Source organism: Copadichromis virginalis, linkage group LG3 (genome assembly GCF_057382275.1).
Source record: "Copadichromis virginalis isolate Kocher_CV1m ecotype Utaka linkage group LG3, C_Virginalis_male_GT1.1, whole genome shotgun sequence".
NCBI lineage: Eukaryota > Metazoa > Chordata > Actinopteri > Cichliformes > Cichlidae > Copadichromis > Copadichromis virginalis.
The window spans coordinates 56468825-56485150 of NC_140620.1; the positions used below are offsets into that span (position 1 = coordinate 56468825).

At 39.5% G+C, this 16326-nt stretch overlaps 1 protein-coding gene and 1 long non-coding RNA gene across 2 annotated transcripts in view; one reads left to right on the top strand and one right to left on the bottom strand.

The window, feature by feature from the left end:
* Positions 1-3858: 3858 nt before the first annotated feature.
* Positions 3859-9710, bottom strand: LOC146715353 (uncharacterized). Its single transcript, XR_014919346.1, has 4 exons — positions 9652-9710; positions 5241-5385; positions 4668-4794; positions 3859-4558 (listed from the first exon to the last, which is right to left on the bottom strand). It is a non-coding gene; the product is annotated as an uncharacterized LOC146715353 (long non-coding RNA).
* A 2146-nt stretch (positions 9711-11856) lies between these two features.
* pde5ab (phosphodiesterase 5A, cGMP-specific, b) overlaps positions 11857-16326 on the top strand; it is a 69376-nt gene continuing 64906 nt past the window's right edge. The window contains exons 1-2 of the mRNA XM_085451780.1: positions 11857-12133; positions 15370-15892. Of these exons, the coding sequence (XP_085307906.1) occupies positions 12036-12133; positions 15370-15892 (621 nt within the window). The 5' untranslated portion in view covers positions 11857-12035. The remainder of the gene's footprint in view (positions 12134-15369; positions 15893-16326) is intronic.

Here is a 16326-nt window from a genome sequence, read left to right on the forward strand (position 1 = left end):
TTCTGTACAACTATATCATGGAGAGCATCTAGAAATGTGAGTATGTGTTGGCTATTGTATGGACCTAGTATTGCATGATGGTGCAGAAGCCCTCGAAGGCATATGGCGGCACAAAATGTGATGTTTCCCCCGCGCTGCCCTGGGACGTGCACAATTGCCCTTTGGCCAATTACATTACGACCCCGTCGTCTTGTTTTGCTCAGGTCGAATCCAGCTTCATCAATGAAAATGTATTCATGAGGCTGTGCAGCTCCATCCATGGCCAAGATTCTCTGGAAAAAAGGGGAACATATCACTGTACTACAGTGCTACACATATAGCACCCTCACCCCATCACACAGGTACCTGTGTAGCTCTCAGAATAGATCCATGTGGTACTGATATGGTACATATTCAGCTGCTACTGGACTTCACCAATACTCTATTGTAAATGTAAGGGACAGTTACACGTACCCGTACATATTCAGCTCGAAGTCCTTTGACCCTGTCACTGTTCCTCTCGAATGGGACTCTGTAGAGCTGCTTCATGGTGATGCTGTGTTTACCCAAGATGCGTCTGATGGTGGTGATGCTCACATGGTTTATGCTGTTGAACACTTGCCTGTCTGCAAGTATTTTCCGTCGTAGCTGGTGGAGACAGATGGCATTGTCTGCCCTCACTAGGTCCACAACGGCAAGTTCCTGCTGTTGTGTGAACAGGCGTTGCCGTCCTCCCCCAGAAGGTCTTCGGGTCATTCTGGAGGAATACAACCACATATTGTCATCGGTTTGCTTATTTTTCTTACAGTACTTTACTGTATGTACTGTGTCATCCACTGTACAACACTGTACTTCAATATAAGGAATCAGCCACTTTGGCTGCAAAAGGAGCATTAGCACCCCGTACACTTGATATGGTAATGTGATATACTGTAGAACAGTGCTATGAAACCATCTGAGTAGAGCAGAAGGTATGGAGGTGAAGACATACCTGTTTTCTGGTCGGAATGTTCGTATTACAGATGCCACTGTGAAGCGGCTTAGATGTGGGTGGACTCTCTGCCCAGCTTCCCTCATAGTCAGGCCATGGTTGATGACATGGTCCACCAAAGTTGCTCTTATTTCATCAGAAATATGGGTCCGTGCATGGCCTCTTCGGCCTCCTCCTCCTCTTCCTCCTCCTCCTCTTCCTCTTGCTCTCCCTCCATCCATGCTTGCAAAGTTCTTGAAATGGCTACGCTGAGGGCTTTTTGTAGTTGGCTAATTGTTGTTCAGTTTTGCAAGTAAGTGCCTTCAGGTGTATATTTGAGTGGTTGCAATTACCCGATGTGTTTTGTATTTTGGATACATGTGTTTTCCAAATGGCACCCTGAAATTTCATTTTGTGAACGAAGTGTCTTATGTATGAAATAGAGTGTAGTATGCAGGACCATGTGTGTTGCATAAAGGAGTAAGTGTGTTGCATAATTGCAACTAGGGTGCAAAGCAGCGCTTTTGTTTAAGGTATGGGTACATGTGTTTGAGGTATGGTAACAAAAGCTTCAAGTTGTGTTACTTTAGTCTAAGCTTGGGTTTATAGTGTTCAAGCAACGGGCAAAAACTGTAAAAAAAAACTGATTGTGTGTGTATTTCTGTGTGTGTGTGTGTGTACCTGTGTAAATTTGGTCCCATTATGGGGACCAAAATACCCGTCCCCATGTGCTTGAAAGCATTTTTGAGGCTCAAAATGTCTTTTAGTGTTAGGGTTACAGTTAGTTAATGGTTAGGTTTAGGGATTCGTTTTTTATGGTTAGGGTTAGGGTAAGGGAAAACATTATATCAATGAGATGTCCGCACTAGGATAGCAACACCTGACGTGTGTGTGTTTATGCGTGATACTGTAAATGTTAACTCATAGTTTGCGCTGCTTACAGTGGTGACCTTCTTCTATCCCACAGCAGGCGTCTCAGTCCTTGTTTCATGGGAGAGTGACAGCTGAAGTCATCTCAAAGCTTTTCTGCTTCTGTGGGAAAGAATTAAACTGGAACGTTTTGTGGTCCTGAAGCCTTAAAAGGACAATTTGCTTTTTAAAGTTTAACACACTTGAACATGACTATGTTCATTCCATTTAGCTGACAAATGACAGTGTCGGTTTGTCCCAACCTTCAGTTCAGTACAAGACTGTAAGTTGTCTTTGAAACTTCTTTTGGTACATCCTGTGATCCAAACATTACTGTCAGATGTGTATTACCAACATACTGCCACTCCTAAAATGGAAATTCTACATTTTGATATTGTTGCTGTTGTTATGTGTCAGGTTTACTATGCTGTTAGTTTTACCCTTGAGAGCAGGGCAGACACTAGATTTAGGCAAATCAAATCAAGTGTTCTGCTTGCATTTCTTTTCAACTGATTGCTCAGTTGCTGATTGTTTATGGTTGAAGAAGAATGTCCTATTTCTTTGCCTTTAGAGATCCTTTACAAACTTTCTTGCTTTAGATCGTTATTCACTTGCACTATGAAGCACTGTGTGATCAGTTTTGCAGCCACTGGTAAAGCTCTACAGACTCCACAGTTAATCCTGCTTCTTCTGCCAGCTCTCACATTAATAAACATTAGTGACGTAGTTCCACTGGCGGCTATACATCATTCTGGTATGAGTTATTTATTTTTTCAGAATGCTGCAGGCTCTTTGAACGTTATTTGAGACATTATATTAATCTAATATGGCCTTCCTGTTCTTGTAAACAGTGGATTATTTTTCTTAACCATGGCATGCTTTATTTGTCCTGTATGGTCATTCAGACCTCTTGGTGTTGGTGAGTCTGCCAGTTCATTAAATCTTTCTAAGAATATACCAGATTGTTGGTGTGACCACTCTTAAAGTGTTTGTTATCTCTCTGATAGGTTTATTTGCTTTTCTGTTTTTTTTTTCAGCCTAGTAACAGCCTCTCTCACATGCACTTAACTCTCAGTGAAAAGCTATAAAAACATATTAACATTAACTTCAGATGTTACTGTATGTCTGCTTCATTTGTCATGAAAGAAAAAGGAGAGTAAGAAAGTAACCTAAAGATTTCTAAAGGCAACGAAACAGCATATTCTTTAGTCAGATAAATGATTACAACCTAACAGAGCACCCACAAACAAACAGCAACTGAGCAGTCGAGGAAAAAGAAAGCAACTGACTGAAACTGCTTTTCAGTCATTCCAGTAACTTTTGAGTCTCTAAAAAATGTGTTGCTAAACAATTAATATAATACTTTTGTTAAACCCCTTGAACTAAAGCCGAACTAAAGCTGAAAGTCTGCACTTCAGTCACATCTTGATTGTTTGATTTAAAATCCAGTTTACAGAGGTAGAACTAACAAAACTGCCTTCAGCCAACTAATTAGGGACCTAACTATTATTTTTCAAAATGAATAACAAAAAACGTGAATGGATGAAAATTCTGTGATTGTTCTGCTGTAACGAAAACTCTACTAAACAGTTATTTTATGTAACTTATTCCAAATATTCTGGTTTTCATTCAGAAAGCTTGCATGACTAAATCTTTAGTGCCTTGTGATGTTATGTTTTAATAATAATAATGGATTGCATTTATATAGCGCTTTTCGGGGCCCTCAAAGCGCTTTACAATGCCACTATTCATTCACTCTCACATTCACACACTGGTGGAGGCAGCTACTGTTGTAGCCACAGCTGCCCTGGGGCAGACTGACAGAAGCAAGGCTGCCATATCGCGCCATCGGCCCCTCTAGCCAACACCAGTAGGCGGTAGGTGAAGTGTCTTGCCCAAGGACACAACGACCGAGACTGTCAGAGCCGGGGCTCGAACCGGCAACCTTCCGGTTACAAGACGAACTGCCGATTCTTTGAGCCACGACCGTTTTAGCAGCTTTTCTATCCATGAAACTACATTACAGGGATACACTTAACAATGATTGTGAAAATAAAATTTATTTTTTATTCTAGCATTCAAATGTGCATCTACAATGCCTCCCAAATTTGGACACTCTCTCTACACTGCACACACACACACACATGGCACACACACACTCAGGCAGCCTTTCAATTATGTCAGTTCTGATCTGACCTGAGGGGATAGACAAAGAGAAAGAGGAGTCGGGTGGGGGTGAGGTGGCTTCCTCTTCCACAAACATTCCACTTTAATGTTCACACACATACAGATAGGTCCAGATATATTTGGACACTGACACAAGATTTTTTTTTTTTTTTTTTTACCAGTTTACTGAAACATATTCCAATTATAGTTATAAAATGGGCATGGGAATAATGTGTAGACTCTCAGCTTTTATTTGAGGGTATCCACATTCAAATTGGATGAAGGATTTAGGAGTTTCAGCTCTTTAATATGTGCCACCGTCTTTTTACAGGGGAAAAAATAATTCAACAAGTGACTCAAAGGCTATTTCATGGTCAGGTGTGGGCAGTTCCTTTGCCATGTTATTATCCATTAAACAGATAAAAGGCTGGAGTTGATTTGATATGTGGTGTTTGCATTAGAAAGATTTTGCTTTGAACAGACAACATACGGTCAAAGGAGCTCTTCATGCAGGTGAATCAAGCCATCCTTAAACTGCAAAAACAGAAAAAAAAACCATCTGAGAAACTGCTACAATAGTAGGAGTGGCAAAATCTCCAGTTTGGTGCATCCTGAGAAAGAAAGAAAGCACTGTTGAACTCACCAACACAAAATAACCTGGACTTACACAGAAGACAATTGTGCTGGATGATCGCAGAATCATTTCCATGGTGAAGAGAAATCCCTTACCAACAGCCAGCCAAGTGAGCAACACTCCAGGAGACCCAAGTCTACCATAAAGAGAAGAAAATTGAAGTAATACAAAGCATTCACTCTAAGCCCAAAATCACTCACAAACCTCAAGAATACAAAGGCTAGATTGACCTAAAAAAAAAAACATCAAAAGGAGCCAGCACAGCTCTGGGAAAACATTCATTGGACAGATGAAACCAAGATCAACATCTACCAGAATAACGGTAAGAAAAAAGTATGGGGAAGGCATGGAACAGCTCATGAGCCAAAGCATAGCACATCATCTGAAAACACAGCACAGGCAGTGTAATGACTTGGGCGTGCATGGCTGCCAGTGGCACTGGGACACTAGTGATAAAGGACAGAAGCATCCAAGTCTGAGTGTTCAGAGACATACTGTTGGCTCAAATGCAGTCAAATTGATTTATTTATTATTAAATACTGAATAGAGATATAAATAAGAAAAAAGAAACATTTGACTGACCAGAGGTTATATTGTCTCTGATTGGTTGGGTGTGTGTGCTGTGCGGTTGGTGGGAGGTTGAAAGGGGGTTGGGATGGATCCCCCGTAGATGAACAACCACCATCTGCTGGTAAGATGACACCACCAATGGGGTGCAAGTGTCCAGCTGGGAGGGACACGAGAGACCAAAGAGCAGACACACTAGATTTTATCAATAAAATCTGGAGCTCCTTCAGGCATGTGATTTGCTATAATAATTGAAAAGCTAATTACTGGGAGAGTTGATTGTGTGTAGTTTAACTTTGAATTAGTAGTTTTATTACAATGCACAGGTTAAGAAAGATCAGGGCAGATAAACAATGCATACTTTGAGGCGAACCTTGAGGAATTTCTGTATTTTCCTTCATTCACACCAGTTTTAACTGATAGAAATGATCACTTTTAAACAAAATACTGAAAATCTTGGTGACTGTTTCTTCCTTAGAAAAAAATGCATTGATATAATTCATTATAATTTAGTATAAAAACTCTTTGTTGCTTGTTTCTCAGCTTTTTATGCATTAGGATTATATTACACTCATGCATGTGTATTTACTGTAACTTGTTATAAATGCTGATTGTTCCATTGGATCTTTACATGACATATTTCAACATCTGTGACTTAAGAATCTGTCTGTAGCTTATAGTTGTGAAGTGTCTTGTAATTTCACACTATCAGTGTACTGTATAAGTTTTCAGTCGTTTAACAAGCTGAGGTCTAAAGTCACCATCTGTAGTTTTTGAAATATTTTTTTAGAATCATCTTCCAAGCGTTGGCAGTCAGGGGAAAAAAACAAAGGGTGAAAGGTTCTGAGATAGGTTTGGGGTTATCACTGATGATAACTTAAAACTCAAAAGGTTAAACAAATAGTTAAATATTTTCTCCAATAATATGCTAAGATATGCTGCAAGGTGAGTGGAAGCCTTTGTGTGGACATCTGTTTGTACTCTGATCAAATGAACCAATGCTGCAGTCACACAAGGGAAAACTACTTGGAAACCACAGTGGAAGCAAAATTAATACGAGCATGACCTTTGAGATGGTTACTTTGAAGACAGAGACCAGGCCTGTGACCACTCTCAGTTAGTTGCTGCCTTCAAAGTAACTTTGGTGTGTCAGATAACAAGAATAAAGATCAGTCTACCATCAGTTTGTAATTCAAGTTGGTGATTGCATTGCAATTAAATGATATTTAACTATGAAAAATTGGCAAAAAAAAAAGAGTTACTCCTCTAAAAATAGTGACATAGTTGTGTAATTAACAGCAACATAATAAAAACACTTAGCAGACTTGCTTTTATATAATCATAGCAAACCCAATTAAGTAGAGTCCTCTTTTGCAAAGGGACACGTCACAGATAAATGGTACTCTCTGGTGCAGACTCAGATGCATTGACTTAGATTTGGAAATAATTTGCATTTAATCATACACTGGGGAAATTCACTTCTTATAGCAGCTTTGTGAAGGTGCAGCAAGAAAAGGTTAATTAAAAATATATAAGAAAAAAATTATAAATAGAAAAAATAGATAACTAAGATAACAGTGTACAAAAAAACCCCAAAACTATGTAAAAGTGAATATATAGAGTAAAATACATCAATACTTTTCTTTTAATATGTACATCATCACCAGTGGGTGTGATAATGATACACCTGTGTTTTTAAACATTGCAGTGTCCTGGCAGTTGGCAGTCCTTTCACGATAACAAAGTTGGATGGCAGTTATGTGGAGAAACCCTCAACCCAGATGACCAATTGGATGCCACAACTACTTGCAACCATTTGCAAAAAGCAGGGAAAAAAACAACCACTGACTGCAAATTCACAACGTACACAACGTATAAAAAACAAAGAAATAAGAAATAAATAGAGATTATTTTTGTGTGCTAAACATATACAATCAAATGCACAGGAGAGACAAACAGACAGACTTAAATGCCAGTCAGTAAAAATAAGTTTTATGGGTAGACTCAGTGGAGGGAACAGATTTGACTCTCCTATGAATTTAAACCTGGAACCTGGAACCAAACCATGAAGGGGCAAACAGGAAGATCTTGAAATTGATTCTGAACCTCACTGGCAGCCAGTGGGGAAAAACTAAAAGAGGTGGGATATGATCTCTTTTTTGGGTGCCTGTGAGGAGCTGGCACCAGTATCTTGGACAAGATGAATATGGGAAAGAGAAGACTGACTGAGTCTGGTGTGAAGTGAACTGCAGTAGTCAAGTGGGAGGAAATTAGAGCATTAATGACAATTTCACGACAACGAGATTGCAATCCTGTTTTTACACTAGTGTGACTGATTCTTTACTCACTGGCATATGCATCCTTCTACTAAATGGACAAGCAAATAGTCATAGAGTAAATAGAAGCAGTAAAATAAGGGTAACTTCTGCTCCATTATGTATGCAGCTCTTGGTGTGTCCAGCCATAAGATAGTGGAATCCTGCAATATAGGCAGGTAGTCAAAAGCTAAACACTAGTGAGATTATTGTACAAGAAGAGGAAATAGCTTTGATTGATACTTCTATTTACTATTTACAGAACAATCAGCTGTTCTGCATCAAATTTGATGCCACACAAATTATTTGTGTCACTCCAAAAAATAATTTCTGTCCACTATGAGATAAAGGAGAACAACAGCCTGATACCTTCAGGCCTGACAACAGGAGATGTATCACTCCTGTAACACCTGTAACATTCAGCAGTTGCCTCACTGTTCTGACACACACAACAAAACTATTGACTACACTACACACTAACTACACAAGATTTGCGCTAAACGTGGCAAATCTCTCATCTCAAAACACCGCAGTCACTCCTAAAACTTCCCCCTTTCCTAAACAACTAAATGCCACGTTGCCATGTAATTTTTTGATTGGTCAACATGGTAATTTTTTCGACAAATAGGAAAGGGTGGGGGTGTTTGGTTTTGTTTTTGCTTACAGGCGGAGAGTGTTTTCGAACGTTTTCCTTATAAAATGCAGTTTTTACCGTTTCTTACCACAGTAAATATAAACAAACATAGCATTCAGGAAAAACAAACATTGCAGATATTTTTATCATAACTCTGGTTTTACGTGGCCTATCAACACAATTTAAAAACTGGTATAAAGTCCACACTTTTTCCGTCAATTGTTCCGTCTGTCCTGCTCACATCTCCAATGGTTGTACACGTTGTCATTAACGTGGCTTCACTCCACATCAGCCACGACGCTTTGCTAGCTAAAACACCGGTGTCGCACATAAGGACGCTGTCATAGCCTGTCAACCACGCTGATTAACTGCTTATATACGAATGTGAATCGCATCATCGGCTGGACTACAGGATAAGGTGGCATCGTTCTAATCCCATACAGGGAGCAGCCAGTCACTTACTGACTACACTGCAAAACAGAATTGTTAAAGTTTTATTTTCAATTCAGGTTAGATTTTTTTTTTTCACAATGCAGTTTTTCCTGTGCGCAGAGACCGAGCCCGCAGTGCGCAACTGCGCATGCGTGCAGCTTAGGGGGAACATTGGTGAATGGTGATGGGATTTCCGGCTCTTTTTAGAGAGCCGGCTCTTTCGGCTCCCAACTGGCTCTTCAGGTTGTCTTGTTGCTTTAATTAATTTATTATTAACAATAATATAAAATTATGCACAAAAGGAATTACTAATGTAAAAAAAGTGGTTTTATTTATATATGTTTATATATAAATATATGCGGTGGCCCCTAGAGACAAAACACGTACAAACTCCAAAACACGAACAAACTCCAAAACACATTTCTAGCATGAACTGAACTTCCAAAACAGAGCTACCTAGATCACTTAAATTACACAATTGAAAGCATGTGTGTATTGTTTGTGTATTTATACACAAGCACTCATATGTATTGAAATATTTTTAAAAAAAAAAGTTCATTTACCTGTTACAACCACACACCAAATCTGGTCGTTGGTACTTGTGTAGCCACTAGGTAACAAAAGCTCAACACTGACACTAGCATCCTGGAGCATTGTGTTTTGTACGTGTTTTGAGTTTTTATGTGCTTCTGAGTTTTTACGTGTTTTGGAGTTTGTACGTGCTTCGGAGTGCGTACGTGTTTGTACGTGCTTTGTCTCTAGGGGCCACCATAAATATACTTTTATTTATTCACTCCACATAAAATCTACAAAAACCAACTATTCATATTTCAACTTTTAACTATTTAAATTTTCAGCTTTTTCCTTTTAAACAAATTTAAAGTGAAACAGCAGAAAACACTGCAAACCACAACTCAATTAAATATAAATTAAAATATGAAAATAAAAAGAAGATGCATATTCTCTGTCATATGGGCCTGCATGAATAAACTTTCTGAATCCTTTATCATCTGCAAATGAAAATAGTTGTGGATGATTACTATACCTTTCTAATGTGAAGTTGTTGTCCCCTGCTCTCTTTCTCTCTCTCTCCCTCCCGCTCTGTTCCTGTGCTACTGCCAGTGTAACTACGGCCCCTCCCCCCTCTTCCCAGCGCAAAGCACAAGGCTTGTGTGCAGAGTGAAGGGGAAAAAAAGTGCGAGAGAGAGGGTGAGAGAAAGAAAGAGAAAAAAACCCCACAGCTCGTGATAAGGAGCCGGCTCGCGTCGTTCACGTCAAAGACCCGGCTCTAAGAGCCATTTCGTTCGCGACCGACACATCACTACTTGCTAGTAGTCCTCACTGCTAACCAGTTTTATTCAACTGGCATAACCTGAGGCAATTTTGGACTTTGCACAACTTTCTTTCTCCTCAGCATGAGTTACCAGAAAGAAGCAAGCTGTAAAATCTCTGACTGTAATGAAATGTTGTTTTTTGTTCAGAATATGGTCTTACTGAGATCTAGTCAGAATAATGTGGTAGATGTGGTGAGCATGATCTGACTTTTGACTAGCGGACAGGAATTCTAGTTTGCTTTGGGGCCATTTTTAGGCTTTGGTGTCATTTTCCCATTGCTGTTTGTTTATATTTCTGTTTGAATCACAAAAAGTACTTGGTTAGAGTTAGAAAAAAAAATTAAAACACATCTTTTTACAATGTGAACCACAAATGACAAGCCATATTTGACATACATTACTGCTTCTTTCTGTTAAAGGATACTTGGGGCTATAACACAATATACAATATATATCAGAATATGTTTAAATAACCTCCAAAAACAAATGTAATTTAAACCATATTGTGCCTGAAATTGCACTGGTATACTCATTCAAATCGACCACTCAGTATTTTTTCTACATTTAATACAACAAAATCTGAATTAATAGAAATGTTTTATTTTAACTATTTTAACTCGATGGTTACCATAAAGCTGTTTTAACCATGGTACGCGGCAAAACCTGTCTTACAATTAGTATATTAGATAGGTCGCCCAGTCCTAGTTTGAAACTTTAGTATCCTATAGTAGTTTTGCTTTTGAGACAAGTACTTTATTCACAGCACTGATGTACATATCACACACTGCAGTGTCTACAGTAAACACTGACAGACAGGGATCTGACATCAAATGTTTTAACATTTGGTAATTATTACTTGGGTTCTCTTAAACAAAGAATGTTTAATAAATGTGCACTTTTCTTAGTGTGAAAGGTGGCGCCAATGCAAAAAAAAAAGCTTAAAACCTAATAGCCAGTGAAGGATGCCACATCTGGTGTCAACAAGCTGGTTGTATGCAAGTTTATGGGAAAATAGCCCTTTGCCTCCCTTATCTATGACCTCAATAAACACATTCCTTATGACTTTATGATCTCAGTCACAAGCTCACATGTCTTATTGAATACAATATGAAGTTTATTTTGGAAATATTACTGTCAAACAGAAGGATAAACAAGATTAGACTTTACCCATTTGATTGAAACACAGCTGAATATTTAGAGCCAGACAGTGTGTTCTACATCCAGTTTCAAAACACCACAAATATGGGACCTTACTAACCAGAGGCTGATGCCCATTGTTACAGTACAGATAGAATAAAGTTGGGCTAGTTTGGTAATGTGTTCCCAGGTTGAAAAAATCTAGGGAAGTAGCAAGAATAGGCTAACTAGTTAATAAAAGACAACGATTTATCTACGCAGAAGTGTGTGGAACAATGGCCACACGATGCTATTTTAGATGCAGAGTTAGTCTGATTGGCTGACCCATGGAAGCAAACATATAAACATCTAATGGCAAACATCAGTGACTGGAAGCAAAGCAGAATATTTCAACAATACAAATCAAACCCATGTAGCAGTAGGTTACATTTGTTATTTCTTTACTTAAATTATCATTAGACTTATATATATATAGACCAATTGTTGTCGTGTTTGCCGTCCTCCAATTTAAAATAACCTTAAGCATTATTAATATTATATCTAATAATAATAATAATAATAATAACAACAACAATAGTTAGTAGAAATAACTTTGTCAGGCTATAGCCTAACAATGTGGTTTCTACATAAAACAAACAAACAAACGAAACTAAACTATAACATCTCTCATACTTGGGTTTTTCGATTGCTATCCCCTCTCTCCTCACTCCCTCGCTCACTCGTTCTCTCTCTCCAGTTCACTCAGAGTCGCTTGACCAACTAGGAAGCGCGCAGTCACAGCTCTGATCCGCGCGCACCGACCTACCAACCGGCTAGCGAGGAGCTCTCTCTCGGATCCCCCTCTTTCTCTCCCGCCTTGCTCCCTCTTTATTCCTCCACATATATTCGGTACCGGGTCTTCCGCGGATAAATGTAATCGGAGCTCACAGTGGGGAGACGCTGTTGTCGCTTTTCCACCATGGAGGACTGTTGTTCCCTGGAAAACGAGAGGATGGAAGCGTGGCTGGACGACCACTTGGAGTTCACCCATTCCTACTTTGTCAGAAAGGCGTCAAGGTAAAAATAAGAAAAAAAATAACAGTGGAGAGGTCAGTGTACGTTCAGCCGGGTGTATGTGACTTTCCAGGGCTTTTCTCTGCAAATAAACTATTTTATGTGCAGCCGCGCAGGCAATCAGATTCCCTTTGTTAGTTCTGACTGTTTCCATTGTAGGTGTCACTTTACCTCGCTGTTTATTCAGGAAGACTGTAAAACCTGCACTGATCGTATCTTGACACCAATCATCGTGTGCAGTGGAGGTGAGCCTGCTCAGGTGCGCTACCTGCAGTGTTTTGGATGTCACAGAGCTGCTGTGCTGGCGAGCTCCTTTCAGTCTACGACTTTATTTCGTTTCACCGTCCACGTCACAACACCTCTGAGAGTTAGACTGAGCCCTTTAATCATTAACTTTTACTGCTGCCAGTGATTCTGTTTAATTCTCATAGTTTGCTGTTCAGTGATAATTACACTTACCTTCCATATAAAAGAAAGCACTTCATTTGTGTTGTAGCGTTCAGTTTTTGAACCTCAGAGAGTGTGGTTTGGAACAAATTAGCCTTTCAATTTATTCGGCAAACACAGAATCCAAAGCAGTCTTTCTGGAACTGTAGCGGCTGTGTAAGACTTTTTTACAGCATGCATACCTGGGAATTTCATCAGTGCACTTCATCAGGGCACTTTATGTCTGTGTTTGCTTTAGTGACAAACCCCTTCAGACCTATTTATTCACTACCACCAAGGTAATGTCACTCAGTGTTTTTTCATCTGTCACAACATCCCAAGTCCATCTTGAAATATTTTCCATTGTCAGAGGACATTTTTTTCTCTCCCTCCTGCATTTTTTGACCACATTACTAAAGCAAAAAAGTTGATTGGCTTGGAGCAAGAGGTTTGCACACATCAGCCATTCTGCAGTTCTGGTTGAGAGGCATTTCTTAGAGAGGTATTGATTCAGCCACACATCCCCTGGATACATTAGGGTCAGCCCTGTGGGGAGTCAGGCAGCTCAATGGGAGATGGAGGAGGAGAGGACCTCTGAGAAACTGCACATAACGAGCACTTTGTCTCCTACAAAGTTTTACTTGCTTGGATATGCCCAAGATACCACGGACAATTTCACAGCCAGCACTTTTTATCACCTTCTCAAGGTTCTGACCTTCCGTTCAGGTGAACAGAGCTTTGGTGACAGGCATAGAAACAGAATGAGTCACATGACCTTCGGCGCGTTTGAAAACTGGACCTGAAGTGGAGTGCATGCTCGAAATGTGTGTGGGTTGATTAGACAATGTGTTGGCTGATTGGAGAGATTCTCCATAATCACATTCAATTTAATGTTTCTGTTTACACACTAGCATACACTCTGTCTAATACACACACTCATATTTGATTTGTTCCAGTAAATGTCATCATTAGAGGCTTCCAGTGGTTATCTCACACACAAACACACATAAACACATAGCCTTGATAAAAGTATTCTGGCTACTGCTGCATTTACATTCATTCAATTTACATTGTTATCACTGTTTACTGTTATTTAATATCATATAATAATTTCATCTTCTAAGCATGTAAAGAGCACTCTGCTTGCTCAACATTTCATCTCTTTCTCACTCTCACTTGTACATTTATTTCTAAATCTTTTTGCAAGCTTTCTCTTATTAAATTTAAAGGCTAACTCTGAATACTTTCAAGTATTTGAGATTCATTTTGAAGGTGGTCTGGCTGTTTATGAACACAATTTCAGCTGTTTGTGTCCTGAGCCACAGTGAGAGACAGCCTGCTTTTAGTTATTTCTTTTGCATAAAGTTTGTGGTTAATTTTATAATAAGAAATATTGCAGGTTGTATAACTTACTGTATGCTGTTTGTTAGTGTACTTGGAAATAATTGGCAGGTCAGCGTGGGTAGTCTTCTCAGATATATAGGCTCAGATGGGGTTTTGCAAAAGTAGAGCCATGGAGGACTTTGGAATTCAGTGTTTTATCATTGCATTTAAACATCTGTAAACTCCTGACACTTTTATGTCGAGGTGTCTGCTGATACTGAGTTGATGTTGATGTGTGATGTCGTAAATGCAGAGAATAGAATTGAATTTCATAAATCTCCCAGCAGTCATTGAGACCCTGTCCAGCTTTCTTGAGTCAGGATTAGATTGCATCCTTAGAAGTAGACTTAAGAACCAACAGCTTGTTTCTCCAGCAAATTATTGACTCTTTTCTGTCCCACGTGCCCTCATGAATGTTGGTCAGCAAAACTTCCATTCTCCCTAAAGGATAGCATCAGCTTCAGACTTAAAATGCAAGAAGGAATAAGAAGGAATAGTTTTCATGAGTTATTACATTGAATGAAGAGCAGCTGAAGACGCATGTTTGTTTGTACATAATCAACAATTCTTTTGTAACTTTGGTCATTTTTGCACTGTTTTCATTCATTTGAGTTGAATTTCAGTTAGTTGATGTAAACAGGTTTTATGGAACCTCTGTAATTTATGTTCAGTCGATGCTGATCCTGTTCTTTTGGTGTGGAAGCTCTGTGATCCTCATCTCAACTAAGTCCTTTTGAAGTTGAAGCTTGTGAGCTTTGATTAGGTACAAAGAAGAGATTTTTATTAGATTAAAGTGTGTATAATGTGATCATCTGGTTAAATTTTAATGTTCTTCTTCTTTCCACTACACGGGCATGGAACTCATTTCATGATAGAAAAAATTTAAAATTCAGCCTGTAATGAGATGCCTAACAAATGATTTGAATTCGTATCGTTCTCCATTTTTATTCTAATTGCAGAATAAATTTCGGCAAACTGTTCTTGATTTTTTTGTTTTGATGCAGTAGCAGACAAGAATTTGTGCAGGAGTTTGGCTTTGATTAGCAACACAGCACTACTCACAGTCTACCTGTCAATCAATTTGCCTTGTGCATTTACTCAAAAAGGCTTCATATATAATATAGTATATCTGCAGGTAATCTAACCCTATGAGCCAAAACAGTATGTCTAGTCACAGTTGAAGCAAATTAGACTGATTACCTCCTAACAATAGATCTAACAATGGAGCATATTAAGGTTTGAGATATATGTGTGGGTAAGTAAGACAGTTCTTCTGGTCAATATGTGTACTTGTGCAGGCAAGGCTTATGTGGTCTAAAGCTGTTTTGGTATCATGCCAAGTGCCAACAGCCTTTTAGTTGTGGGTGGTCATAATGTTTTGGAGATATTCTAAAAACTTCTGACGGACATTTTCTTTTTAATTTTGACAGGGAGATGGTGAATGCCTGGTTTGCTGAACGCATCCATTCCTTTCAGCCATCTGTGTCCAAAGAAAGTCCTTCACAGCAGCGAGCCCACCAGCCCACCACTGACCTTGGCCCTTCCTGTGCCTCCACCATCCTCCCACCTACCCTCAGCCACTTGGACAACCGCTGTCCATCCCCAGCTACAGTCTCCAGCCCGGCCCCTGGTACCCCAACTCGCAAAATCTCAGCGTCAGAGTTTGACCGCCCACTCAGACCCATTGTGGTTAAAGACTCAGAGGGCTCGCTGACATTTTTGAGTGACGCTGACCGTGAAATTGTCCCTGTGAGGGGCTTGGTGATGGGTGAGGGTGGTATTGGTGGGGGAGGTGGGAATGGAGGTGGTGGTGGTCTTGAGGGTGACCGCTGTGCCAGGCTGCTGGAGCTGGTGAAGGATGTATCGAGTCATCTGGATGTGACAGCGCTCTGCCATAAGATCTTCCTCCACATCAATGAGCTGATTGCTGCAGACCGCTACTCACTGTTTCTGGTACGTCAGGAAAGAAAGCTACAGTTGTAACTGATTTAACTGTTGCAGAGCACAAAAAGAAGATACGCCTCTTTATATGCTCACTAGTATGTTACAAGAAGCGTATTACATTGCCACCCTCGTTTTATTTAACAGTTTATGTAGAACAACGTAAATCTCCTGTCACTAAGCCTGTCACTGTGCTCCCTAACAAAAAGTTACATGTATGCATGAATGTTATTTCATTTCATAAGTTTATCATTAGCGGTAAGCTTAAAGCAGTAGTTACACATTTAAAAATTTGATTCTGAGCAGTGTTTTTCAGAGTTGGATGGAGCTTTAATACAGGTATCAGGTACTTGTGTTGCAAGCTAGAAGTGATTAGCATGCTTAGCTAAGTTAATTACCCTCTGGCTCTAGCTCTGCACGCAGTTGTTGTTCTTGTCTCATCTTGG